The sequence below is a fragment of the Seriola aureovittata genome, chromosome 6 (assembly GCF_021018895.1).
Source record: "Seriola aureovittata isolate HTS-2021-v1 ecotype China chromosome 6, ASM2101889v1, whole genome shotgun sequence".
Lineage (NCBI taxonomy): Eukaryota > Metazoa > Chordata > Actinopteri > Carangiformes > Carangidae > Seriola > Seriola aureovittata.
In genome coordinates this window covers 20,864,103-20,891,275 of record NC_079369.1, presented here as the reverse complement: position 1 = coordinate 20,891,275, position 27,173 = coordinate 20,864,103, and the positions used below count along the sequence as shown (strand labels likewise).

The following is a 27,173-nucleotide window of genomic DNA, read 5'->3' as shown; positions in this document are numbered from 1 at the left end:
CAGCTGAAGCTAGTTGTGTGTTTGCATGCTTCAGCGTGTGTGTGTGTAGGTAAAACATAATTTTTCATGTTTGGGCAAAGCGGGTGTTTCCCTTGTCTTTGTTGAAGACTAATTTTGCTTTTTGTTTTTTTTTTTTTTCTTTCTTATGAAGCAAAGATTTAAAACACAACATAATTAAAATATATTCTTTACCTGCTCACCATTCAACCTTTAATCTCAACAAATTGGACTGTGTAAATGAATGTCTCTGTATGTGTGGGTGAGTGCGTCCCATTAAGGCGCTGAGCGAGCTAGCTTAAGGTTGATCACCAGAGAAGTTTATATCTCTACATACGAACCCAATAAGATCACACACACTTGAATGAGTATAGACACTTGTAGAATTGATTTTACCTTTACCTCTAACAGGCGTCATGGACGCATATTGATAGAAACAAAACTGTGTGTCAGGGTCGGAAATTAAGATTTAAATTGAGTTAGTAAAATTGTATACCTGCAAGGGAAATGATTTCCTGAAACACTAATTAGTGTTGTGTTTGTGTCAGTATTACCTGGGGAAAAAAGTGGAATTTTTGATACCGAAACTATATTTCTCTCTTTAATGTGGATCTTCCTTACTCATTCCCCATGTCCTTCCCTCTCTTTAGTATTTTCATCTTTGTGTACTAACCCGGTGCTAGCAGCATCTCATCTGTATTACACAGGCAGGCGATTTCTGATCCTTAGAGAGCTATGAAAAAACTGTAATCATGTCTGTGTGGATATCATGCTTACATACAAGCTATAATGGAGTTGCCTTTATTACATCAACCAGCACCTACACAGCACCCACTTCAACTACTGTCTCATATGTAAGCCCCCAGACACAATATCACACACCAATACAGTTGCACAGCAGGAATGCATGAGACATATAGCACTTCTATCTCGCTGGGTCTGTGGACAGAGAGAAGCCAATGATCTTAATGTGTATTACTCTTGCAGCCATTTAAAATCCTCAACAAACTACTGTATGTAACACTGGCTGTTACAGTGCAGCATGGTTTAAAGGTGAACACTGTCATCTCACAGCAGTAAAGACTCAGGTTTGATCCTTGGCCTGGATACTTTCTGTGCGGTGTTTTTTTTTTTTTTTTCATTTCTCCTTTTCACAGATGTGTAGGTCATCTGGAAAATCTTTCTTTGGTACCTTTCTCTTTCATTTTACTTCATTTGGATTGCATCAGTTTTGTTTCTTCTATCTTTATTAGCACTGGCCCTGCATACACACATTTTGGCAAGGACAGAAAGGGGAGACAAACAGAAAGACAGGCAGACAGAGAGAGACAGACAATAGCCAGAGAGGCTCCTGCAGGCCCTGGAGACCTGTTGCTCTTTTAACAACAGCCTGTGCTACTATGTTACATTACAGCAAGCTGCTGCTGGGTCGATGCTCACCAGGGATATGGTAGTTGGTGTTTTATGGCAGGGCAGAGAGGGGCAGAGGAGAGGGAGATAGTGTGTGTGTGTGTGTGTGTGTGTGTGTGTGTGTGTGTGTGTGTGTGTGTGTGTGTGTGTGTGTGTGTTAATCTGGTGGGCAACATAGGAGGGGAGCACATCTTAAGTGACACATCTTAAGTGTTTGCATGGGGAAATACAAGTTGTCAGTTAGCTCAAGTGAGTTCTTTATGAAGGAAACATCCTAAGTGAACACGATGTGATACAAATTGTACACACATGAACACGCATAGGCTACACATGAACATGTAAACCTGCATCCCCTCCCTCAGGCATCTACACACATGCAACACATAAGTCCTTTCGTCCTTGCTCTAGGCTCTGGTAAATGCAACTTATATTCCATTATTTGATAACAGATCAAAGAGGACGAAGAAGAGTCCACCCACATGTGTTATGTGAGTGCATGTGTGTGAACATTTGTGTATATATGAGAACAACCCTATATATAGTCATCCAAAACATGTAGTTGTAGTGCTGCTTTTATCTTGCTTCACCCACATTTCCACAAGAGGAGCTTACTACATAGACGTGGATTGGTAGCCTCTTGTCCCAGAGTTTCTTCCCATTACTTCCCCCTTCATTTATAATCCTTTGACTGCTCTCACTGTGTGCGTAGGTGTAATGTAATGGAGCGCCAGCGCACAAACAGGCTCACTGTGCACCCAGAGGCAGTTTCACTTAACTTCAGACTCATGCAGACCGTTTTCTTCAATAGCTTTAAGGACATTGCTCATTTCTCTTTCACCCCCAACCTCGTCCTTTCTCCTGCATACTACGCACACTCACACACTCACACACTCACACACATTCAATATCACATGCAGATGACGGAGAAGCATACTTGTGAAATCACAACTTTGCTCCTAACAAGGAACAGTCACAGAGGGAGGATCTGTTGCTGCTTTCCTGACTAGTAGTATTAATCTATAGACAGCCCAAGACCCACCGCACTTCAGGCAAGTGACTGTTCTCAAAGCCTTGTCCAACAATGTATCTTTATACCATCTTTTTCATTAGTCTCTTTAAAAAGATTTTTCAAAAGGTTTTGTCTTTGTTACCTATGGCTACTAGCTACTAAAGTTAGTACTTGCTAACAAGCTAGTAATGATTAGCAACTAGCTAGCATACCTCATGTACTAGCCAAGTTACAGTGACCACCTTGTCATTTTAACAGATACAACAATTACTGGGTCAACAACAACTCTCATTAGACTTTGATAGTTCGCTGCAATTTTTCAGTAAAGTTTAAACATGTAGTTTAAACATATATATTGATATACTGCATATCAAATGTTTTAGCTTAGAAAACTTTTGCATCATTTTTTCAAGACGGACCAATTAAATACTGTAGATATCAAACCCGCTGCAGCAGAAGCCAGCCTGGTGGTAGGGTGGGACTATGGGTTTCTAGTGAAGACACAGTATAGTGTGTTAGTTCTAAGACACATTGTAATATGGTGAAGGAAACATGGTTTTTGCTGTGGATAGAGATCGCACATGAAAAAGAACAAATGGTAATTATGTCATTATCATGCAACACCCATGGTAAAATGCAGGATTGTGTATTTATTGTCGAGATGTAATCATCACACTTAATGACAATGGCCTATTTTCGATGTATTCATAGTTTTACCACTTGACAATTATCTGAGGGAATGCAATTATTTTCCAGACAGGCGTACAGAGTGTCCGTGTGTGTGTGTGTGTGTGTGTGTGTGTGTGTGTGTGTGTGTGTGTGTGTGTGTGTGTGTGTGTGTGTGTGTGTGTGTGTGTGTGTGTGTGCGTGTGTGTAGAGGGGACAGGGGTTACTGATAAGATTTAAGACTGTGTGGAGCCATGTGAGTGGAGTGATGGCCGTGTCACATTTTACATTTAATGGCTTAAATCCTGTGAATTATGAAATGTTGTGACTAATGGCATCCACGATGCACGTTCTGTCAATACGCACGCCTACATGTACACAGAGGCACACAAGGACATCCATCACACACCACCTGCACACACATACATGGACATTCAATCCGCTGTGATTGCTTGTGTGGCAGTTAATATTCAGGTCTTAACTGCTGTCAGATGGCACAGTGATTGAGCTATTGAAATACCCTGTTCTATTCAGTACACCATCCCTGTTGGGCTGTGTGTGTGTGTGTGTGTGTGTGTGTGTGTGTGTGTGTGTGTGTGTGTGTGTGTGTGTGTGTGTGTGTGTGTGTGTGTGTGTGTGTGTGTGCGCAATCCCCATAGTCCCCACTCATCATGAAGGTGGTTAAGAGAAAGTCTTTCCCTGGTGTATACCAATCAGGGTACATAGAGAATTTCAGTCTCTCTGTAAATTTTGTGCAATTCTTCCCTTCATCTAAGCTGCCATTTCACTTGGATTCCCCAGGCTCCACTGCCACACTACATCAAGGTTTTATTGTCAGTGGCATTTCACAGTTAGTTTGACATGTTTTTACTCTGAGCAAAGACAGTCTAACCAGCATAGTTGGTAGAAAGACTCTATTTGGAAGATTGAAGTGGAAGTGAAGTTAAAGCCAATATTCTTTGTGATTTAGTTTTATCAGTTTATTGTTTCTAATAATGCAGTTGCTGTAGTTCTGCTGACACACATGTGCTCGAGGTTGGGGTTTGACCAATTCACTGATGCAAATTATTTCCATTGATATGTGCGGATTTTAATATGTAAAATTTCAGGCCTAAAAAGTGGTAAGCCTCATTTAGATAGACTGTAGATAGCTTTTTCTGGGAAATATTTAACATAGAAGATGAGACACTTGCTTTTTACCTGGATTTCTCTGAACAAAATGTGATCGAAGATTATTATTCAGGTAATTGCAAATCCAAAACCACATTATAGCTCACCTTCCATCGCTACAGCTACATTTACTCCTGCATCTTCTTTTCCTTACTCCGTCAGGCGTTTTCTGCACTTCTGGCTAGAGTGAACTTTATTGAAAACCAAGTTCAAACTAATCACAAACAGAGAAAATGAGTTGTTCGCTGCATCAGCAGGCATTGGTTTGACTTTGTTCCATTAAGACGGTTTAACAGATTTCGTTGAGGAAAATCCTGAGTAATGTTATTAAAGTGAAATGAGTTGCTAGTATTACACATTTGTGCTTGTAGTAAATGTTCACTGTATGGCAAAATGCAATACAAGCACTGTGTCTTCAGTAGCACCATCTTAGGCCTATGCCTTTTTCATATCTTCCAACCTAAAGAGATGACTGACATGTTAGATTCCCACCAATGCACCAAACGTGTACCGTCGGCTCTGTGCCTGGTAAACCCCATTTGGACAGGCTGTTGGAAAGTGAATTTTTTCTCAAGCTGCCTTCTGTTTGTCAGTCAGTGATGAATCTATTTTGAATTTCATCTCTCCTCACTGTCTATCTGTCTTCCATTAGGAAAAGAGGATCACTTTTATGTTACAGCGAGTCACAGAACTGAGGGCCCAGGGCCCGTCTGTCTGGTGGTCACAAGTGTGTGTGTGTGTGTGTGTGTGTGTGTGTGCGTGTGTGTCTGTGTGTGCGTGCGTCTATCCTCTCGCGTCAATGCTTCAAAGGTCTAATGCAGCCAAAGCACTGATAAACACTTTGTGAGAGCCCTGGAGAGGGACTACATGTCAACTTGTCTGCATCTGTCTATACACACACACACACACACACACACACACACACACACACGCTCACAGTCATGCAGGGGGCCCTCTGGCTCTCCTGCAGTATGTGTTGCATCAAAAGCATAATCTAAAACTACCTCTCCTCCCTCTTGTCCTCCCCCTCTTTCTCCCACACAACTCCTCAGTGTTACAACCTCGACTACGGGACACATTAACATTTCTAGACCTGTACAACACACAACCATATTGGTACAGATGCAGGGATGCCAACGCCTCTGGCACTTTTCTTGTGTTGACGGTTTGCTGCTTTAATGGTATCAAGGGTAATGGTGCCTGATACATAGCAAATGCTACATTAGGTAACTGTACTAAAAACATTGACTCAATACATGTAGATGTGTCTGAGCGCTGTGGAGATGTGGAGTGCAAGAAAATGATGTGAAATTTGTGAATTTATTAAGTCAGGGTTTTCATTTCATTCAGCAGTGCTTTAAAAATTGACAACCTGTAATTTTGTTGGTCGGTGGCTGTAAAAAGAGGCGTTATCAAGTATTTGCACACTGATTTTACCTTGAATACCTTACTTCGTCTCAAACATTGGTGGTGGTGAATGTGGGTCAGCCGTCTTGGTGAGACCTGGAGGGAGAGCTCACTTGCTGTTTAGGAAACATTGCATTGCACCATTAGTTTCAATTCATCACTTGTCACTGCGCATGTAAACTGTGAGCAAACTGACAGAAAGTAACAATAATTTGCACAAATAGGGTGTATATGTATATGTCCTCTGCTGCAGTCCCTCTTTGTGCTTGATGCTACAGGAGCATTTTTGCTGAAAATGACATTTAGCTCTTTCAGATAAAACAGCGTATATTTTTTTTGCCGAGTACATGACATTTTGCCTTAGTTTTTGTGTATGGCGATCCTGTTTTATTAGGTTAGGGTTTCAGTGGAGGATGGAGTGGGCAAAGTGACAGGTCATGCAACAACACCAGTCTCAAGTTACCCTTTACCCAGCATAACTAGTGTGGAAACTCCTCAGTCCACGTGAAATTTTTTTTTTGAAGCACTGGGTACTCATACTCCACCGCCCTGATGAAAACACACACTGAAGTGCAGGATATGGTTTGGGTTTGGGCATTATGATAAATATTGAATAATTGAACATAATTTTTTCCTCTTCTTTTGGATTTTTTTTTTCTTTCATCAATTCTCATGAATATAGATGGTGATTTGTTTGTGATTACCCTTGTGTATCTGACAGTACAAGGCATGCTTGACTCACTGCGGATTTGGTTTTTATTGATGCTCTCGTGTGAAATATAAGGCGTACATATTGATATTCCATCGAGTAGATGAACATGCTGCTTGTCTACTGTACGGCCCATTAGGCCTAGTCTCCACCAAAATGCCTTGAGGTGCTGCTGTCTGTTTTCAGCTGATTGTAGAGTGAGCGTGCTTCTCTTCTTGTCTAAATGCAGCACTTTACACAGTGCTGTGAAGTTGATATTTTATTTCCATTTCTGGTGGTTGGAGTTGATCTGTGATCCTCAGCTTGCTTTTCCGAGAGAGCACCTGGTGAACTGAGGTTTGTAGGCAGGTGTACGTATGTGGGCTAGAGTGTGTGTGTGTGTGTGTGTGTGTGTGTGTGTGTGTGTGTGTGTGTGTGTGTGTGTGTGTGTGTGTGTGTGTGTGTGTGTGTGTGTGTGTGTGTGTGTGTGTGTGTGTGTGGGCGTGCGTGTGTGTGCGGGCGTGCGTGTGTGTGCTTGTGCACACGTATACATGCTCCCACATCATGGCTCAGTGGCTGACATGTGAGACCAGAGTCTGATTGGATTCCACGCTCCAGAAACATTAAACCCAGTGGCTCACAGACAAAGGTTGAAGTCAGGTGTGTGTATGTATGTATGTATCCAGTGTTTTCACATTACTTGTGTTTGGGTGCGTATCTGAGCATGTCCACCTGTAAGCGTGTGCCTGTTTACTGAGTTTAAGTAGAGATTACATATCTTTTCTGTGCATGTGTGTGTGTATTTGTGTGTGTGTGTGTGTGTGTGTGTGTGTGTATACATAGATGCTTGCTATAGACTAGTGCATGCTGGGAGAGAGTTCAATTCTCCTTCAGATCAAGGTCAATGAGCTGTGCCCTATCTCCCTGCTCCATCTATTAACTGTCCAGTGAAGGGTCTGGGGATGGATGGATAGAAAGCTTTGACCCCGAGTTAAACGCATTCACCTGCAGGTGGGGAAGGTTATTGTCAAGATGTAATCAGTTACAGATTACTGATTACCTATTTAAAATTGTAATTGGTAGAATAATCTATTGGACAGATGTGGTTAATTAACTGTCAAGAGTCTCCCACAACACAATCTGATTCCTTTCAAGTCTCATTTTTTAAAACTTTCCTCTAATAAATCCTACAGAGGGTAAATCTCTGTTATTTGTTGATCAGACAGGATTTTTGAGACTTCCATTATCAATAATGCATAGCATTCATTGTTTTATTTTGAATTTTATTGTAACAAATGGTTACTATTGCTAAGTCTGTTGACTCCCATTGAATCTAGTCTGCTTCCCCTCACATCCGACCATCTATCCTCTCTGCCTTTATCTGCTATTATATCTGCTTGCCTGCTGTTGTGGGGATGGGTCCCTTTAGATTGGAAAGGACATCTCACATCTATCAATGAATCTACCAGCCTACGTGCCTCCCTGAGCACCTGTCCCCCGTCCAATCTCCCCCCTTTTCTGTTTCTGAGGATTGGTTTTGGTCTGAGTTAACTGAAAGGCCGTCTTCAGCGCCTGAGTCTTGGCTTGTGTCAGCGTTGACGTAGCCAGGTGACGGGATGAAGGGAACTGAAGTAACATACGAATGACATGCCCCTGTGCTCTGGAAGTTCTCCCTGGAAAGTGTGAAAATTCCACTATGTTATACAGTATGTGGTGATGTTTCAGTGCTGACAGAATCGGAGATCTTCCATGAGACCATCGGGAAGTTCTTTTCTTCTCTTTTAGTTATGGGAAATATGGACATTAGCACCGACAACACCAGTGATCTGAGATATAAGCTGAACACTCATGCCACTAATTTGCGAAAAAAAAATGCAATTTTAACAACATTTTACCAGTAATTGAAGACACAGTGATGTGCCATTTTAAATTTATGAAAGACCCTATTTTGATAAATCTACTTTAAAAACGTCTCAGTTAATGAATAATGCCAATGATCAAATGATAATTCTGAAATGCCAAAACATTAACATTACTATACATACAAAGTGTTCCACAACTATGGTTGAAAAAGCAGTTTCCTATGTATATACTGTGTATATTGCTTCATATTACTCCATATTACTCAGGTCAGAAACAAAGGAAGTAACTGAAGATGGGGGAAAACCTAGAAGAGATGCCCTCCCTAACCTCGTGTTACTCTTACAGGATGTTGTGGGAGGGTGTGTTTAATGCGTCCTGTGCTCCTGTGAATTTCAAACTCAAGCCAAAGTTGTTTTTATCGACAAGACACAAATTTGATGAACTGCAAACCACCTGCCTTGTTCCTGTAGTGAAAATGAAGCTATAGCTGTAGCTCAGTATTCCAATGGGAACTAGACTAACAAGCTGCTTATCCCGGCCTTGCTGTTGATAGCAAACTGACCAAGCTTTCTGCTTTGATGAAAAAGTCTTTAAAGCATAAAAACAAAGGTGTTTAGTCGGAGTAGCAACACATTATTACCCTCTGGGATGATGCAAAATATGTGTATAATTTTCATAAGAAAAATGCCTCTTGTTTGTAGGTTTGTAAGTTTTTTTTTTTTTTCAATTAATCACTTTATTTGCCGAAGTGTTTGTTTGCACAAACACCTTACGTGACCCCCAAACCACCTGAGCTTCTGCCGGGATGCTGCTGATGTTGTTTATGTGCTCATGTTAATTAAATTACTTAGATCTGAGTGGGGATGATTAGCATGCTAGCAGTAATAGCTAGCAGGGAATCCAATAGCCTATTATCATAATGAGTCCCTTTAGCGTTCTGTGTGGGTAGGTAAGAGAGAGAGAGAGAGAGAGAGAGAGAGAGAGAGAGAGAGGGGAGAGTGGTTATATCTGTCGCCCAGAGAAGAGAGTTACATCAAAGGACAAGTGGTTTTTTTTTAGCAGAATACATGATTTAAATTGATTTGTCCAACATGGCTAGAATTGGATAATGTCGCTGCTGGGATACGGTGAAGAGGAAACATGCTGTTTGGCAGTAAAACACAAACACACATACATAAACCCTCACACATGCAAAACATAAAATGTATTTATCATACTTTTTTGTGATAATTTCTTTGCCGTCAGAAGCCTTGAGCTACTGCGGAAGATTAAATAAACACTTGCACAGACAAATATACACAGTCTCCACAGGTATTCTGACACAAATATTCACAAACACACACACAAACACTCCTGGATTATCTTTCTTTTTTTTTGGGGGGGGGGGGTTCTGCACTGCGGCAGGCACATGCAGCTGTCCCCCCACGCTGCTCATTATACACCCGTTTCGACACACTGGACTTCTGCTGCACATATGCTCTCGAGTGTGTGCTCTGTGTGCTAAATATGGTCAGCATCATGTTTATCCGGTGTGTTTTTAATGTAATAGCAGTCGCACTTATTGGTTAAAGGGTTGAGATTTTGTGATTGCAGTTGAGATGATGTTCATTTTTCTTGAATAATTCATAATATATGCTTTCCCCATGAGGCACGTGTACCTGTGTTTTTTTTTTTTGTTGTTGTTGTTTTTTTCCTATCTCTTTAACAGCCACTGCGTATCCTCTTTTCTTCCTCCACCTGCTACCCATTGCTCTGCCACACTTCCAAGGAATTTGTACTTTAAAGGCGTGCCCCTTCGCTCCATGCACCGTAACCAGTTTGACTTTAGATCAAACTTTTTCTGTTACTCTCGCCAGACACCAAAAACCCAAGAGCAAAGGAGGAATATCTGGAATTGCCCTCTGCTCATTAACTCTAAATTTTAACACCAGCAATGTCTTTCATTCCTCCTCCAGAGGAGAGGTGGAAGATATATTACTCCATATATTCCTGCTCCCCCAAGGAGCTTGAATATATGCGGTGATAAGTTAACTATATCTGTTCTCTAACTCATATTTTTCTCTCATCTTCTCCCACATGCACCAACGTTAACTTTAAGAGGATGTATACTTTATTTGACAGTTGACTTTAGTTTCACTCTATTAGCAAAAGAGCAATCATATTTATATACAGTAGTAGTTTATATAAAAGACATACAATAGTTGATAAATAATGATAATCAAAATGAAAGAAACATGTAAACATCCTCTATTTCTCATCCACCTTCTGCAGATGCCAAGGCCTGCCCCTCCAAAGATTTCCAGTGCCGTAACGGGAAGTGTTTGGCGCCGATCTTTGTGTGCGATGGCGATGACGACTGCGGGGACGGCAGCGATGAGGAGAAGTGCTCTGCTCCCACCTGCGGTCAGCATGAGTTCCGTTGCAATGACTCCGAGTGCATCCCTGCCCTGTGGAGCTGTGACGGCGACCCGGACTGCAAGGACAAGTCGGACGAGTCCATGGAGCGCTGCAGCCGAAGGACGGAGCCCCAGAAACCTCGCTGCCCGGTGGGCGAGTTCCAGTGTGGGAGCGGGGAGTGTGTCCACATGAACTGGAAGTGTGATGGAGACGCAGACTGCAAGGATAAATCTGATGAAGCAAACTGTCGTAAGTCAACTGGGTGAATAATAAGTGAGCGAATGAGTGCATAAGTGAAAAAGACCCAAGAGCCCAAATAGGTCCTACTGTTATACAACTAAGAATTCTCTGTGTTAACACAGCGTAATACACCATTTCCCCAGTGCCATAAAACTCCAGTGTTGTTCAGAATGACTTTTAAAATCCATAAAAGAGTCGTACCATTGACATATTCCTTAATTAAAATGAACATAGCCAGTGTAGTTACTCTGAAACTACTTGATGATTTTCAGTCTCCCGAGAGCGGCCGTGACGTCACTGCACATGCTCACAGATGCAGCTTCACTGGTTTGATTAACTGAGAAAAATAATTATAAATTACACCTATAATTCACAATAAATTACATTTATAGTGTTCATTGTAATGAAGGAATATGTCTTCCAATTGCAATGTTACGGTTCTTTTATGTAATTTATCGGTTCTATAGCACAAAGGCCATGAGCAGTACTTGTTATGTTCATTGTTGGCTGGTGCTGTAGTAATAAAAAGTTAATACCAGCTTCAGCCTTTAATGAAGCCGATTAATGGATAACCACAGTAATGCATGTTTTGTTGTGGAACAATGTGTGTGGCTCCCCACTACTGAAAGACTCTACTTCAAAGGCTGACATGCTGTGTATTCTGAACAAAGACTATGTGACAAATCTTGTTGTGCCACCAAATGATTGAAGGAAGATCAATGCAAACTTTATCATGATGATCCATGGAGTGTGTTGCCATGCAACCATGTGATCTGCAGAAGCAGAAGGAGAACCTCTTAGTGCGCATTTGACCGTATGTGTTTGTTTGCATGAGTGTATCTGTGCGTGTGTGTGTGCGTGCACGTGTGGGAGGTGAAGGTCCTTCATCAAGCGAGACCCCCATCTGGTCTCCTTTTCACACTCCCACACACCACTCAGGGAGATGACAGCAGCCTCACACATATGACATGATACAAGCACACTGTGCTGCCACACATCAAACACACACACATAGACACACACACACTTACGCTTTCACAAGGCTTTAACAGACATACATAAAGGAAACATCTGTGCTTACACGTACAGTCACAGATATGCAGAATTTCATGCGCGTGCACATGCTGGAGCTGAAATAATCACAGTCATGGAGGGTTGGTACAACACTCAAAAACACTCCAGTCTTCTGTAACTCTAAAATGGAATAACCATACATACCAGGGCACAAGCAGCTGTTTGCATATATTGACCACTGCACATACTGTATAATAATACTCTCTAAAACCCTCTCATCTCTCCATGGCAATGATTTTTGTACTCCAGACACATTTTCAAAAGGCCAGTAGGTCATTATTATTTATTGTCTTTGAGATCCAAATACATATGTAGGTATGCACTGTTTGATGGGATTGGCTTTGATTTGAATATAATGTGTCAACAAGGTTAAAAGCGATACACAAATAAGCTTCACAGTCATATAGAAGCATTCAGTCACTCAAACCCTCGCGGTCTTTAAATCTATATTCCTACTTCCACTTAATCTTCTCTGGAAGAATAATATATATATGCTTGGTAGGCTATTCCGATCCTTCAACTCGTATTAAGGGGTTTTCTGAAATAATTGACCCCTCCCTATGATTTGACCAGCCTAACTAGTGTGTAGCTTTGGCTATACTAAGCTAAACAAGTTGTCCAGCTTGTTGGCCTCACTACCGATTTAAATCTGCTCTGAAAAGCTGCACTTCGTTTGCTAACTAGCTTACTAAACAAGATATGATTAAAAAATTCTGTTTTCCAGGTCCAGATATGATTAAGGGTTTTATGTGGGAATCACAGCATGAATAATGCAGAGTAGGCCTACATAAAGAAGAACAAACCCAGGAGCATAATTGCATACTCATTTCTGACAGTGACATCAAGTCAAGTGGTCTTGCCTGGTCTACATGTGTCTGTGGAACCGTCTGTCTCAATGACCTTGTTCACTATTTCCCAAATATGATGAGACAGGAGCTGCATGTTCTATATGTATTTGATTGGGTCTGTGTGCACACTCATCATAGTGTGAATGCAAGTGGGCGGGTGTTGGTTTGTGTCAAATGAGATGCATTAGTTTGAGACGTCTGTGTTATGCAAATGAGAGCGGAGCTCAGCTGAGGGAGGTGCAACATTTTAATGTAAATGAGAAATGTGAGAATCATTGCATCGCTGCAGTTTGTTCTCTCCTCCTCCTCCTCCTCCTCTTCTGTTCCGTCAGGCTCGGCTCATTCCCACAGACCCGTCCCCTGGGTATCATCGCCCATCTTATTTGAAACATCTGTCTCAATAATCTTCTGTTATTTCATAGAGATGCTGTGAGCGGGGTGGCGGGAGGTTAATGTAAATGAGAAATGGTCAAATTGTATATCTCGTCGCTTCTCTCCTTTTCCTCCTGCCACCAGTTCTGCAGATGGCAATCCATTATTATTACTATTCATCCCGGGGATTTATCATAATTAGCTGAGCTCAGATCCCAATCATTTGGCTGAAAGAATCAGCACATTTTGTGATGGCACAGGATTATGTCTTCCACACTTTGCTGATTTTAGCATTAACATGTGTTTGTCTCCGTTTATTTATTTATTTTCTCTTTTTGAGCGCCAAAAGTCTTGAGTCAGCTCCCCTGTTTGTTCATGTAAATGTGCACACCTCCTGCTGCACACATGCATTTACGGTCGGTCATTTCATGTGTCCGTACGTGTCTGCTCACCTACAGCTTATGTTTAAATTTAAGACCGTGTGCTGCGTTGGTGTGAAACAGTGCGTGCGGCTGGTGTGTTTCGTGCCATATTTCCTGATACAGTGATTGTGTGCCACGCATTTTTGTGGCCTCCACGGCAATTGATCATGTCTGCCTTCGTTCCCTTGGCAAAGCTAGTCCAAAACACAACACATGAATAATTAAACAGCCAGTTAAAAAGACGGATGAGTTAAATAAACCTGCCCTCCGCTGTTAGAGCAAGCACAAAAAAAAAATAAAACCTATACACACTTGCACATACGTACGTGCTCAGTAGGTCACTACATGTGGGTTTTCCTCAGACAGTGAATGAATACCCTCCTGGTTTTCATTTCCACTGGGGCTTTTTTCTGCACAGGTAGGGGTTGTGTATGACCGTTTACTCTTGGATTGGAACGCACTCCGAGTTGGCCTGAGGAATGAAACAAAATGCATACTGTGCTCATACGTGTACATCTTCAGAGACACAGAAGAGGAAGAGAAATGATGGGCTGAATGTGATAGTGTGTACTTTTGAAAATGCTCTGTATTCGTGTTCTGAGCCTCCAGGTTCACATCCTCTCATAGATGAGACCAATAAATCATATTTCTGCTGTAATCGTAACGTAACAACTCACCTAATTCTAACATATGCGTGTCTGATATGTGTCTCTCAGCCCTACTTACATGTCGGCCTGATGAGTTCCAGTGCGGTGATGGCTCCTGTATCCACGGCACCAAACAGTGTAATAAAGTTCATGACTGTCCAGACTACAGTGATGAAGCTGGCTGCGTCAACAGTAAGTATCAGATGAGTACCAACCAGAAGGCAGCCATGCAACATGCAAACAACTCCCTGATTATCAGCAGTGCAACACATCATCACTCAGATTATGCAGGTAGTCAAACGTTGGAGTAAAATTACATATTCTAATGCTAAGAAAACTGGTGATGCAACCGCCTACAAATTTAATGTCTGTGTGCAAATCCTCAGCTAAATGCATTCCTTTTTTTTTTGTGTGTGTTTCGTTATACTTGATTTACCCTAAAAATTGTCGACTTTAATACTTTTAGCACATTCACAGGGGATATAGTCGAGAAGAGCACAGATGGCTGCATTTGGCTGCACCAGTTGATCCTTCCCCATGAGAAACTGTTTAAAGATATACATTTTGAAATGAGTAAGAAAGACAGAGGAATGGGAGTGTAGGAAACCACAATGTCAAAGTGTTTAAAGAGTGTTAAAGTGATAAGATTTTGAATCTCCTTTGATGCATACAAGAAGTTTTCGCAGTTTTCTTTGTTTTCTTTTTCTTAACTCAACCACAAACTGCATATAGTGTTCACACGACTGTAGCACACAAATCTACATCAGTTAAGCTGCAATATGCATTAATAGACGGTGAATATCACCTCTGCTCTAGTATGTGCCCCCTCATCTGCCATATTGAAATTTTTATTGCTTTCAGGGGAGCTCAGTTGCCACTTGCTCCCCTTTAGTTCAAATCCTGTTATGCATAAATTGTGTGTGAAGCCTGCACCTTCATTTTCTTTTTATTGCTTTATACTATCAGCTGTATTGTGAGTTACATTTGATATGATACGTACATATTCTCCCCTAAAATACTTGCACCTTGACTTTACATACTGTGGGACACAGAAAAGCTCAAGGTCATCGTCAGATGCTGTGACTGGCAGTGAACTTTATCTTGAAGCCAGTGTTCTGAAGTGCAGCTGTGAAACTGACATTGATTTTTTCTTTTTTTCCAAAAAGGGCACAGTACACTACGTGTGCATGCACCTGTGCATGTGGTCAAATTTTTCTGTGAGTGAAAAAACCAACATTAAAAAACAGCCAAGCAGCTAGAAGGTGCTGTGGGTTGTACAGCTGTGTTTATGTGTGCTTCAGTCACAGTGAAAGTGAGGTTCTCAAAACAGGGACATTTATTGATGAATTAGCTAAATGATAAGGTAAATAATTTTCCATCCTTTCAAATTTATGCTGTTGCAATGTTCAGTAATAAATAAAAATGCAGGGGGGACAGCAGGCACGGAAACCTGTTCTGTCCTCTCCGAGTTTGATGTCAGCAAATAACAGTAGGTGCTATCTAAGTGCTATCTTTCAGTGCATCTCTCTTTAGTCTGTCTTGCTACCTGAGCAAGGCACTACATCCCTTGGCCTCTCTCTGTCTGGTGGCCCTGATAATAATAATAATAATAATGATGCACTTTTCAAAACCCAAGTTATGAAGTGCTTCACGAAGCACCGAAATAAGACACACAAGTCAGAAAATCAGCAGGCTTAAAAAGAAAACGGACACTTTTCATTCACTTTTCATCTCTGTAAAAGAGAGGTCAAATCAAAAGAGTTTCAAATCCTGCCACTCACCACAACATAAAATCATCCAGTTCAGAGCCACTGTCAATCCAACCTTGCATTCAATAAACCAACATCTTTGGAAAAATGTTAATGCCGTTCCTTACCTTCTGGCTTCTCAGGCTTCTCTGTTTATTGTCCTCAATAAACTCCACCAATTAAAATCTCAACAAACCATCTCGAACATTACATTTCACTGCGCTACCTATAACCTGCCTATTTTTATAGGTAGCTGTAGCTAATTAATTTATTTATCAAGCACTGCTCTGATAGCTCTTACTGAGATCAAAGACAGCACAAATCAGCTTCCTGGCTGACTGTCTGCTCTATGTGCAACCAGCTTTTACAGTATTACTTACTAAGGTGTGACATTTATTGTACCTAACTACTTTTTACTCCCCGAAAATAATGAGAATTTTTACTGGAACGTTAGCAATTTTCATCTTGGTGGGATTGAAGTTCATCTAGCAGAATGCTAACCCGGCTCAACTGTGCATGATTCTTTTTTTTTAAAGACACCCAACAAAGCTACTGGACACTGTATATTTTTAGCTGTTAAAGTAAGTGAAAGCCTAATTTTTAACTTTGTTGCATGTTGTGTCTTCATCACAGTTACAAAGTGTGACGGGCCCAGAAAGTTCCGCTGTAAGAACGGGGAATGTATTGACAGCAGCAAAGTGTGTGACAATGTGAAAGACTGCAAGGACTGGTCTGATGAACCCATGAAGGAGTGTGGTAAGATAATGTCTTCCTCACACACACAAACACCCACACTCATTAGTTCTTTCACCACTCCAGGCACACGGTACATGGACATACATACGTAGTAGCACTGATGCGCACATTCATTCCCGGGCGTCATCGACCACTTCTGATGTGGGTGGTCACTTCTCTTAGTAAAAGGAGCTTCATTTGATCAAGGCAGGGTAAATCAGGACGTTTCTGAACTGCCTTGATATGATCAAAGGGCCAGGCGACTCTGCCCTGAAGTGTGATCTTAGCCAGGAAATCGTGACCGGACTACATTACCCATAAGGAGCCACACAGATTGCACACACACCGTAGATAATTACCACTTAGCGAGGTTCAGTCAGGGACTTCACAGCAATCCAGTTGCAAACAGAGTGAAGCAGTTGAGAGAAACATACCTGTTAATGAAATCTATCAAGTAAATGTAGCTCATTAATTGCAATTGAAGCAACTTGTGATGTATCAGTGAAATTTCACTCAAGTGCACGTACAAGTAGAAGTCTCTGAGACTACTCAAGGAGACTGCTCTGGAAAGGCATGTGAGCGTGCTGCCCTTTCAGCTCCCTCTGATCTTGAGGCAGATGGATACACACGATAATGAGATTGCCCTGGAACCATATCATTAATGTTGAACATGATTTTCTGTGTGTCCAGAGGCAAACCTGCGCCTCCTCTGTGTTTTAGTCGCAACTGACAACTACTATTATCCACCACCTACAGAAGGTGACAGTTCATGAACAAAGGCCAGGCCAGAGCAATGGAAAATGGCTAAAAAGGAATTTATGAATGAGTCAACAGGAGATGGGGAAAAAAAATCCTGAGGAGTGAAATAACACTATGAGGTCAAAAATATATCGACACTTGAGCATTACATCCATATGATTGTTGAGTGTGTTATTCCAAAGCCATGGGCATTAATATCCCGCTGCAACAGCCTCCTTTCTTTTGGCAAAGCTCTTTACACCATTTTGGAACCTTGCTATCGGGAACTGCTCCTATTCATCCACAAGAGCATTAGGGAGGCTGTGAGCAGCAATGTCAGGCGATAAAGCCTGGCTTGTAGTCAGTGTCTAAAGATCTCGGCCTGCCAAGTTTTCCATTCCGAACTCTGAATACAGTTTCTTTGTGTCTTTGCTTTGTGTGTTTTGTTGGGATGAGAAAGGACAGGATCTTCCCCAAACTGTGGACAGGAAGTTGGAATCATCTAAAATTTCATTTATGCTGTAATGCCAGGATTTCCCTTTCACACCTCATCAAAATTGGGGGGGGGGGGGGGTACTACTCAGCCTGTGGAAATAGTAATCCAGTGATGTTATGAGGTTTTTTTTTGTACACAAGGGTCAACATGACAGAAGTTTTTTTTCTGCTTCACAAACTGAGGACATAAAGCTTGAAAGGTGTTGAACAGGCAAGAAGGGTCAAATGAAAGACACTGCAGTGTTATGATGCATTGTGAGAAGTGTGGTATCCATCATTTCTAGAGTTTGACCCATATTGGTGACGTCCACTTTGACCGCAGAAAACGACCCACACCAACACCATACAGATGCAGACTTGAGTGTCCACATAATTTTGCCCTATAATGTGTTCTGTAGCGAAATACTTTACTTCATATTAAGTTGTCACTGAGTTGATTTGTTATTATTTGATGGAATAAACTAAGCCTTCATTTTAGTTAAATGTCATGCTAATTTCTCAGTCATTCCTTCCCTCTTCCTCTCCCTGTCAGTCTCTCTCAATTTCTATTCTTGCTCTTTATCTTCTCTCTTTCTCTCTCTCTCTCTCTCTCTCTCTCTCTCTCACTCTCTTTGTCTCTCCCTCTCTCTCATAGTCTCACTGTTTCACAGCGCTACCTGTAGCCTTGAAGCTTAAATCTTTAATGTAAACTGGTAATGAAGTACCAGCTTTAGCTTTCGGCAGCGATCCCTCTCCACTCCCAGGAGGGTCGCTGAAAGACAAAAGGACAAATGGAGGTGCAGAAACTGATACAAAAGGGAAAGGACACAAGAGAGGAATGAAGACTCAGAGATAGAGGATCTGCTAAAAACAAAACGGGCAGGAAATGGGGGGGGGGGGGGTGAGAGGATGAAGGAGAGCGTCTGCTTGTGCAACAATAGGCATCATGGTGGAGTGGCACCTGGTGCACATGGCCAAGCTCCCTGTTGGAGAATGGATTGGTTCCAGGTGCGTTTGGCTAACACTGTGCCTGTGGGCCATGAACACACACACACACACACACACACACACACACACACACACACACACACACACATACTCCTGTCTCTCGCTTTCTACCACTTTTAAGCTCATTGTTGTTTCTTTTTCAGTGGTACTTTGATGTGTACAGACAGAGCTGACAGGACAACATTTCCTTAACTGGCAGGATGATTAAAACAATGCGCACACACACACACACACACACACACACACACACTTATAACCATGTTTTGTGTTTTTTTGTCTTTCTCTATCTTTGTGTCTTATGCAGGTTGTATTGTTCTGTCCAAAAGCCTGCTGGAGTAAATTCATCAATATTCAACTCCTCTTTCTTTGCCTCCATAACTCCCCTCCTTTCCCTGACCATCCCTCCGTCCTTCCTCCTACTGGCCCACTCTCTCTCTGCAGGCCTCAATGAGTGTGCCGACAACAATGGCGGGTGCTCTCACATCTGCAGGGACCGGAGAATTGGTTATGAGTGTGACTGTCCCTCTGGCTACAAACTCCTGGACAAAAAGTCTTGCGGAGGTAAAGAAAAAAAAAAGTTATGCGACAAAACTACCTGCTCGAGCCTTTTTTTGCCTTTGCTTTGAAGTGTTCTATGAGAGATCTGGATTTCATGCAGCTATCAGCCTTATTTTTGGCCCGATTCTGGTTAAAAGAACGGTTTGACAAGACTTGAGTTTGGCCTACCTTAACACAGAATGAAACAGTTTTTTTTCCTCCATCCACTGTAAAGCAGTTTTGTTTACATATTGTGCCTTCTTTATTTATTACCTACAGAAATTGAAATGTGACGTTAGACTTCCTGTATTTAGGTTAGTTTTAAGTTGGAGCTATTAATTGACCAACAACCACTCTCACAAGTCCTGTCTTTATAACGTGGTTGTCAGGTCCAGATTGTGGGATGGATCTATAAAATATTAGAGGAGACCATCTCCTAAGCTCATCATTGCAATGTATTACAGCAAGACATTGTATGTTACAGTAATGTTATGATTTATCTTAACGTTTGCCACATTTCACTGTAATGATCTTGGATTACTCATGTACAGGTTTGTTAAAGCTGTTCACCTGGGCTCACTGTGTGAGGTGTAACTGCCGACATGGACTGCAGCTGGAGAGTTGATAGGCAGAGAATCACATGGTTCATTCATCACAGATGATCACTGATGAATCTTGTATCTGTCCCTAAAACCACAATTACACATTTTTACATTCCTACTTCTAAACCAACTGGATTAAGAAGACACCTTTGAAATCAGCTCGAAGTGATTTGTTTTACTTTGGACAGAGATGGGAAAGCAGTTTCTGCTGCTGATCTCAGTGTGATGAAATTGGTATTGAACTTCTCATCTCTTCACCATATATTTCTCAAAGCGCTGAGCAGCTGTCTCAGTTTTATTTGGTTTAAGGTGTTGACATGTAACATACTGTGACTGAGACCCTCTGTTGTTACCTTGGCCAACGCGGTAATGTTTTCACCCGTTTGTTTCTTTGTTTGTCAGCAGAGTTTCACCAAACTTGGGTGAAAAGGGATGAGTCATTGAAGAACCTGTTAAATTTCTGTGCAGATTTGGTCAAAGTTGCAGATCCATGACTTTTACTTAACATAATTTGATTTTTTCAAGATATTTCTCAGTTTCTAAGGAAATAATGTAAGGACCTTGAATAAAATCAGACATATTTATGGTGTTGGGATTTATGGGTTTGTACAGTTCACAGTAAGTAACTGTGCATGTGGCGCCAGCAGCATTTAGGAACGCTTACATCAGTATTTCATGCAAAATGCAACTCATAAAATGACACAATAACAATAGGGGTTGCCACAAAGCAACGAGACAATTCATACAGCTGTCGAACTGTATGAGTTGTATAATGCTGACGTCTCAGACCACTTCCTTTTTCCTCTAGTTTATCTATTATAAGAGCTGGATAGACGTGTGTAGGAGTGTTTGGCCTTGGCCGAGGGATTACAGAGTGCCATTCTAGTTCAGAATGAAGTAGCCAGGAGAAAGTTTTCTGTCTGGTGGGCAGGTGAACTACTCTGTAGACAGACTATTGATTCATACTGGAAAAATGTTCAGCCAGCAGTATAGACTTGTTTTTAGGTAAATAGGTGAAAAAAAAATACTTGTAATACACAGAAAAGAAATGATTGTCTAAATGAAAGTATTGTTTCACAAGTTCAGCATTCACATTTCTCCATTTATCTGTAGAAGCTCTTTGTCCAACAGACATAGAGTAAATACTTGAAACTCAATTTTAAGAATCAGACTCTCATTTGAAGCGAAGATTCTCTCTTGAAAGATTGTGAACATCTTAGATAATGAACATGTTCTTATCTTATTTCTCATTCTTCAGACTAAGATAACGGTGTGTGTCTCCATCGCTTTGTTTGGATCTTTATTTCTGGGTGCCATGTTTCTCTCCACAGACATAGATGAATGTGAGAATCCAGACGCCTGCAGTCAGATCTGCATCAACTACAAAGGAGATTATAAGTGTGAGTGCTACGAAGGCTACGAGATGGACCCTGCCTCTAAGACCTGCAAGGCCGTGGGTAAGCCATTTATCACACACACACACACACACACACACACACACACACACACACACACACACACACACACACACACACACACACACTCACACCCATTTGCACAAGTAAAGACACACACTGTCGTAGATGGATGTTCTCACCAAAATAATGGAGACCAACTCTTCTATACACACTACTTACTCTCCCATTCCAGCAGCCCTAACTACCGAGTCACATCCCACACTATTCTCAGACTGTGGGATTCAGTGAAAGGAGAGGCTTGCTTTGTATGCAGGCCCTGCACAGCAATCTGTGCAAAGATAAATATTTGCCATCTTTTTCTGTAGTCCTCACTAATGAAAAGTTTGCAGCCAGCTGCCTCTGCTCTCCCTGGAGTGTTAAGGGAAGGATGTTGTGTGAGGAGGGGGCTCCTGCCCACTCGCTATAGGATACAGGTCTGTATCCGCCGTTGGCCTGGGTAAACACTCCGGGGCAGTTACTGTGAATGAAAATAAAATCTTGTCCTTAAAGCTGCACTAGGCAGGATTGTTACTGAAAAATGCGCTGCCTAAACCCTGAGGTGAGAATGCAACTGTAGCTTGTTAGCCGCACCTACGGCTGCCTTTTTGAAAAGCTCAGTGTGAATTCTGTTGGTTTTTAATCAGTCTCCCCCGTTCTCAGTCTGTTACAGCTGGCTTTAGCGATAACGATGCTGTCTGTCAACAACCATTCAAACACGCGCAGATAACGTTTCCTGCCACTACTGACAAATTAGAGCTTCTGATGTGCAGTGATGTTTTGATAAAAGTGGATATACTGTACGTTTTACATCTGACAGTGCTGAAAAGAAACCAAACAGTCCTGCACAGTGGTAATCACTTGTGCCCACTTCATTAATAAAAAAGCATGATGGACTGTGCTGTTTAACATGCACCACAATATATCCTTTCTGTTTAAACGAATAGGGGGGTATTTGCTGTACCTGCAGACTTAGAAGGGATTAGAAACTATAATCGCTGCATTATCAGGTGTTTTATCTACACTATAAAGTTCTACCGGAGATATAACCTTTTGCTAAGGCGGCGTTAATGCCTTGCATCTACACCTTTACTTATAATGTGAATGGAATCCTCAACAGATTGAGTTACACAGCAAATTAACTTTTCTGCAGGAAAAAAGAGAGGGGGAGAGAGAGAGAAGAGTGTTATTAGTGATTACAGCCATCGGTCTTAGGTTGAGTCATTATAGGGTGAACTGGTCTGGTAATGAGAGAGCTTAAAGCAGAAAACAGGCCCTCACTCTTAAGCTAAGTGGCATAAAAAACACCAATGATTGCTTCATGTGTCTCTGTGTGAATCTTTATTAGTGCCAGGCGGAGCAAACAGTCCTTGTCAGGGGCCAAAGCATTTATTAGAGAGGAAGCAGAGGAGAAACAAGACAGATGGATGAATGCATTGTATGAATATCTCTGCTCATTGAATTAATGCAGAGTTGCATACGCACTGTTGGTTGTGGTACATGTTATAGTGTGCCAGAGGAGACAGAAAGAGGAACAGACAGAAAATGTGACAGGATTATTGTTTATGTTGAGGTTTATTTATTCAGAGGCGCAAATAGAGATGGGACCATAAATAGGGAGACGGCTGTTGTGTGAAGCTGAGGTTCTGTGGACGTAATGAAGCTGCACTTGCCCATGAACTCATTCCTCGACACACACATGTACTGTATACCCAATCACACGCATGCACGCCCAAAGACATCAGCATGCTTATACACTTTAGTTATTTAGAGGAGTCGTGTCAACATTCATACGGAGATACAATCCCCCTCCTGTGACTGACTGTCCGTGAGGGATGCTGCGTTCTGTGATGAGATGAGACATCTGCCAAGTGACAGTATGATTTGCACCCACTGAAGTTCAGGCTGTCAAACGCCAGGCTGTTTATTTGTGCTTCCGTCTCGGAGACACATGGCAAAAACACAGTGTCATCATCGTGGTACGCATACCCACACTGCCATGTAGAGATGTATTTTTCTGCATTTCCTGGTTGGTGGTTAGTGCAAGAATGTGCAGATGATTGTGAGAAGAGTCACTTAAAGCTGTGCAAAAATCTCTGCTCTGTATGTTCTCATGCTAATCCTAACACATGGTTCCTGTCTTTGTAGATTCATTTCCAAGTCATATGAAACTGTTACACTAGCTGTGCTAATTAAAAGTAAAGTCCCAGGTTGGAGTCATAATGCGTTCCCTCTTCTAAGCTGGTTTGTGTGTGGGTGTTCATGTTAGTATGCCGCAGCATCCATTAAGTCCCCTGAAGGAAGCCTTGCTCTACACTAATTGCATTCATTGTTTTTGTGTTTACACCTTTATGGGTGTGATGCCACTCACTGAGTCGTCAGCTTGAGTTCTTATTGTTTGTTTGTGTGTGTGTGTGTGTGTGTGTGTGTGTGTGTGTGTGTGTGTGTGTGTGTGTGTGTGTGTGTGTGTGTGTGTGTGTGTGTGTGTGTGTGTGTGTGTGTTGTGTGTGTGTGTGTGTGTGTGTGTGTGTGTGTGTGTGTGTGTGTGTGTGTGTGTTGTGTGTGTGTGTGTGTGTGTGTGTGAAAGAGAGAGAGAGTGGGAGTTTGCTGCATGTGTGAGACAGATGAAGAGAGGAAGCAAACGGGATTTTCTGAAGCATTTTCTGACCAGTTCAGTCATCCATCATACATACAGTAAACCAGAGCAGATACAAAACTGAATTTGGAAAGCTAGAGACCAAGAGGGAGTAAGAGATGGATGGAGGAGGACGCTAACACCTGTCCCCCATTTAGAACAATGATGTACGCTTGTGGTGTTATTCCTCATTGTTATCACTATTCTGTGTCACAACTGATCAGTAACTGATCAGAAAGACAATTGAATGCTAAATGGACTGCACTTATATACCACTTATTCTTAGTGGTCTTATTGACCACTCTAAGCACTTTACACACATTTATGTGGTGCTTTTTTTCTACATATATATATATATATATATGGTGCTTTTTCTACCATACATACACACTCACACCAATGATACATTGGGAGCAATTAGAAGCTGCTGGGAATTGAACCACCAACCTTCCAAACAGTGGGCGACCCACTCTACCTCGTTAGCCACAGCTGCCCCCAATTACAATAGTATTGCAGGATAAAAATGTTTTGCCAATGTCCATATTTGTTTGTTTTCTTTTACCTTTCTAAAAGATGCTAAATGAAATACCAGTTATAACACTGTCTTATTCAACAAAATACAGGTCTACTAACAACCCAATGGTGACTACTCCGTATGTTTGAAGTGTCACTCATCATGAGTGGGGACAAACTTAATTGATCATTTTTGTTAATACATGTAACATTCACATGCAGACAATAAAATTTCCCTTTAATGACGGTAGACAACTGAGCCCTGTTAGGTAGTCAAATAAAAGTTCACAGACAGGAGTGAGGGTCGGTGAACAGTGGAGATAGTTTTCAGGGACACACACAAACTAGTTGATAAAAGCAGGACACAGTGTCACAACAACACAGAGGAAATTTACAAACTGCCTTTGGACCAAAAGTCTTGCTTTCCTTTCCACTCTTGTTCCCTTCTCCTGTTTCTTGTTCCCTCTCTCATCTACAGTAGACTGCGGGCTTAACCACTGTGCCAAGAGCAGTTTGTGCCACACTTGACAGTTTGAGCACACACTTTTCAAAATGGGTTTAAAGCAGTGGTCAGATTTTCCCCATTGTCAAAAGATTTTGCCATGGGACCCGAGATGTTGTGGAACACTGTCAAACCTCATTTCAGAAGTTTTTCCTGCAGTTTTAGGCTTTTAATGTACCAGCCCGTAACATTTTATTCTGTCTGCCTGTGGGAATATTGGTAACATTGATCCAGAATACAGTTTTGCACTTGGATATTTATTATTTGTATCTTGTCTCTTATATTTTTTCAGTGACCTAGCAAGCTTTATAACTCACAATTTTAAAATGCAGATGTGCAAAAACATACTAACTTTTATCAGAATAAAAAAATGCAACAATTTTCTCACCTCAAAAATAATGACCTGTTATATATAAAGTACTTACCATGAGGAATGCTGGCAAATAGGATGACTTTTCGGCATTTGACCCAAGTTGTTGACAAGTTGCTGTGTCCCCTGCTGCAGCATCTCTCATTATCATCTAGCATGGTCTGTATGTCTTAACGAGCATGGCGGACCTAGACATGGGTGTCTTCTTCCACACATGACATCATTATAATAACCTCATCCAGTGTGGGTCCATTCACACTGGCTGCAAATAGAGATGGCCCATCAGCCTGCAGAAGTTCACACTTTTCATTCCTGACCTGACCTTTCTGATTGTCTTTATGTTGGATTTTTCTCCTCTTACCTTGCAATATCTCCACAACATTTGCTTTGGTGCAAATCAAATCAATGCCCCTGCAGAGCTTGACGGCATTTCCCCCAGCCTGTATTTATCTTTTCACCACATTATCTTAATTGGCTAATGGAGGAGAGCAGCCCTAAACTGGCAGCGCAGATTAAATATATCCAGGGAACCCTGTTCTTGTAGAGACAGCAGACTGTTGCTCCGCTGGGATCTAGTGAGGAGAGATAATATTGCACTTTTCGATGACATCTCTAATTCCATGGCCTGAAGAAAACAGTGACTCAGCTCTTTTTTTTTTTTCTTTTTTTTACCTCGAGGAGGACATATTGCTGCGACATCAGTGATGAGGGATAAGATATGTCTTGAAAAAGTGAGTTAGGGGATTGATGAAAGAGAAGCTGGATCTATCTCTGTCCTTATTATACATACTTCAGAATGCCCTTACTTTCTTTTATCATCCTGTCATACTCACTCTCCTCCCTCTTCCTCCGCCCAGCTAACTCTCTCTCCCCTGCTGTCATTTGAGCTGTTGATGTCTATTTCTTTCTTCTTCCTCTCTTAATTACGTCCTTTTACTCGTCATCTCTCTATGACTCTACCTGCATCGATCGCATTTTCTTTTGCCTGTTTCGCTCCTGCTTCATTTCTCTGTCTCTCTCTCTCTCTCCCTCTCTCTTCCTCCCTCTCTCTCTCTCTGTGTCTCTCAGCAGGTGAAATTGATGGTTACAAACCCAGTAGTCAGAGGAAAATGATTGGATCCAAACAGTAGTAGAAATGTAATATTTTCTCCTGTGTAGTAGCCCATAGTAAACCGGGTCTGAGGAAACCTATTGAGGCATGGTCGGTTCTCTGAGAGAGTATGAGCTTTTGTGTGTGTGTGCGCGGTGTGTGTGTGTGTGTCTGTGTGTGTATAGTCAGTGTTACTGTAGCCCAACTTTGACTCTTTTTTAAATGCTTTACGTCACATTTCTGCTTTACTGGGCAGTGGGGAGTGAAGAGTGACATGACAGATAAGAGAGAGAAGTGAAGATGAGGGAGAGGAGCTAGAAAATGTGATGGGTGGGTATTGGTGGGAATAAAAGATAGACAGGCGGGCAGGCAGGCAGGCAAGCAGGCAGACAGACAGACAGACTGAAATCTAGGGCAAAACAAATTAAAGGGAAATTATTGGAGTCCAGGTCGATGATGATATATATGTTTAAGGGTAAATCTCATGGATTTGTAAGCGGAGTGTCTCTACCTTATGCAGGCATGCGCACAAAGCTCAGATATTTTTTGTGTGTGCA

General features: G+C 41.7%; 1 protein-coding gene across 4 annotated transcripts in view; it reads left to right on the top strand.

Moving 5' to 3' along the window:
- Window positions 1–27,173, top strand: part of lrp8 (low density lipoprotein receptor-related protein 8, apolipoprotein e receptor) — a 173,087-nt gene that overhangs the window by 110,617 nt on the left and 35,297 nt on the right. For all 4 annotated transcript variants that reach the window (XM_056377966.1, XM_056377969.1, XM_056377967.1 and 1 more), the window contains exons 5-9: window positions 10,482–10,856; window positions 14,280–14,402; window positions 16,592–16,714; window positions 19,355–19,474; window positions 21,384–21,509. In XM_056377966.1, the coding sequence (XP_056233941.1) occupies window positions 10,482–10,856; window positions 14,280–14,402; window positions 16,592–16,714; window positions 19,355–19,474; window positions 21,384–21,509 (867 nt within the window). The remainder of the gene's footprint in view (window positions 1–10,481; window positions 10,857–14,279; window positions 14,403–16,591; window positions 16,715–19,354; window positions 19,475–21,383; window positions 21,510–27,173) is intronic.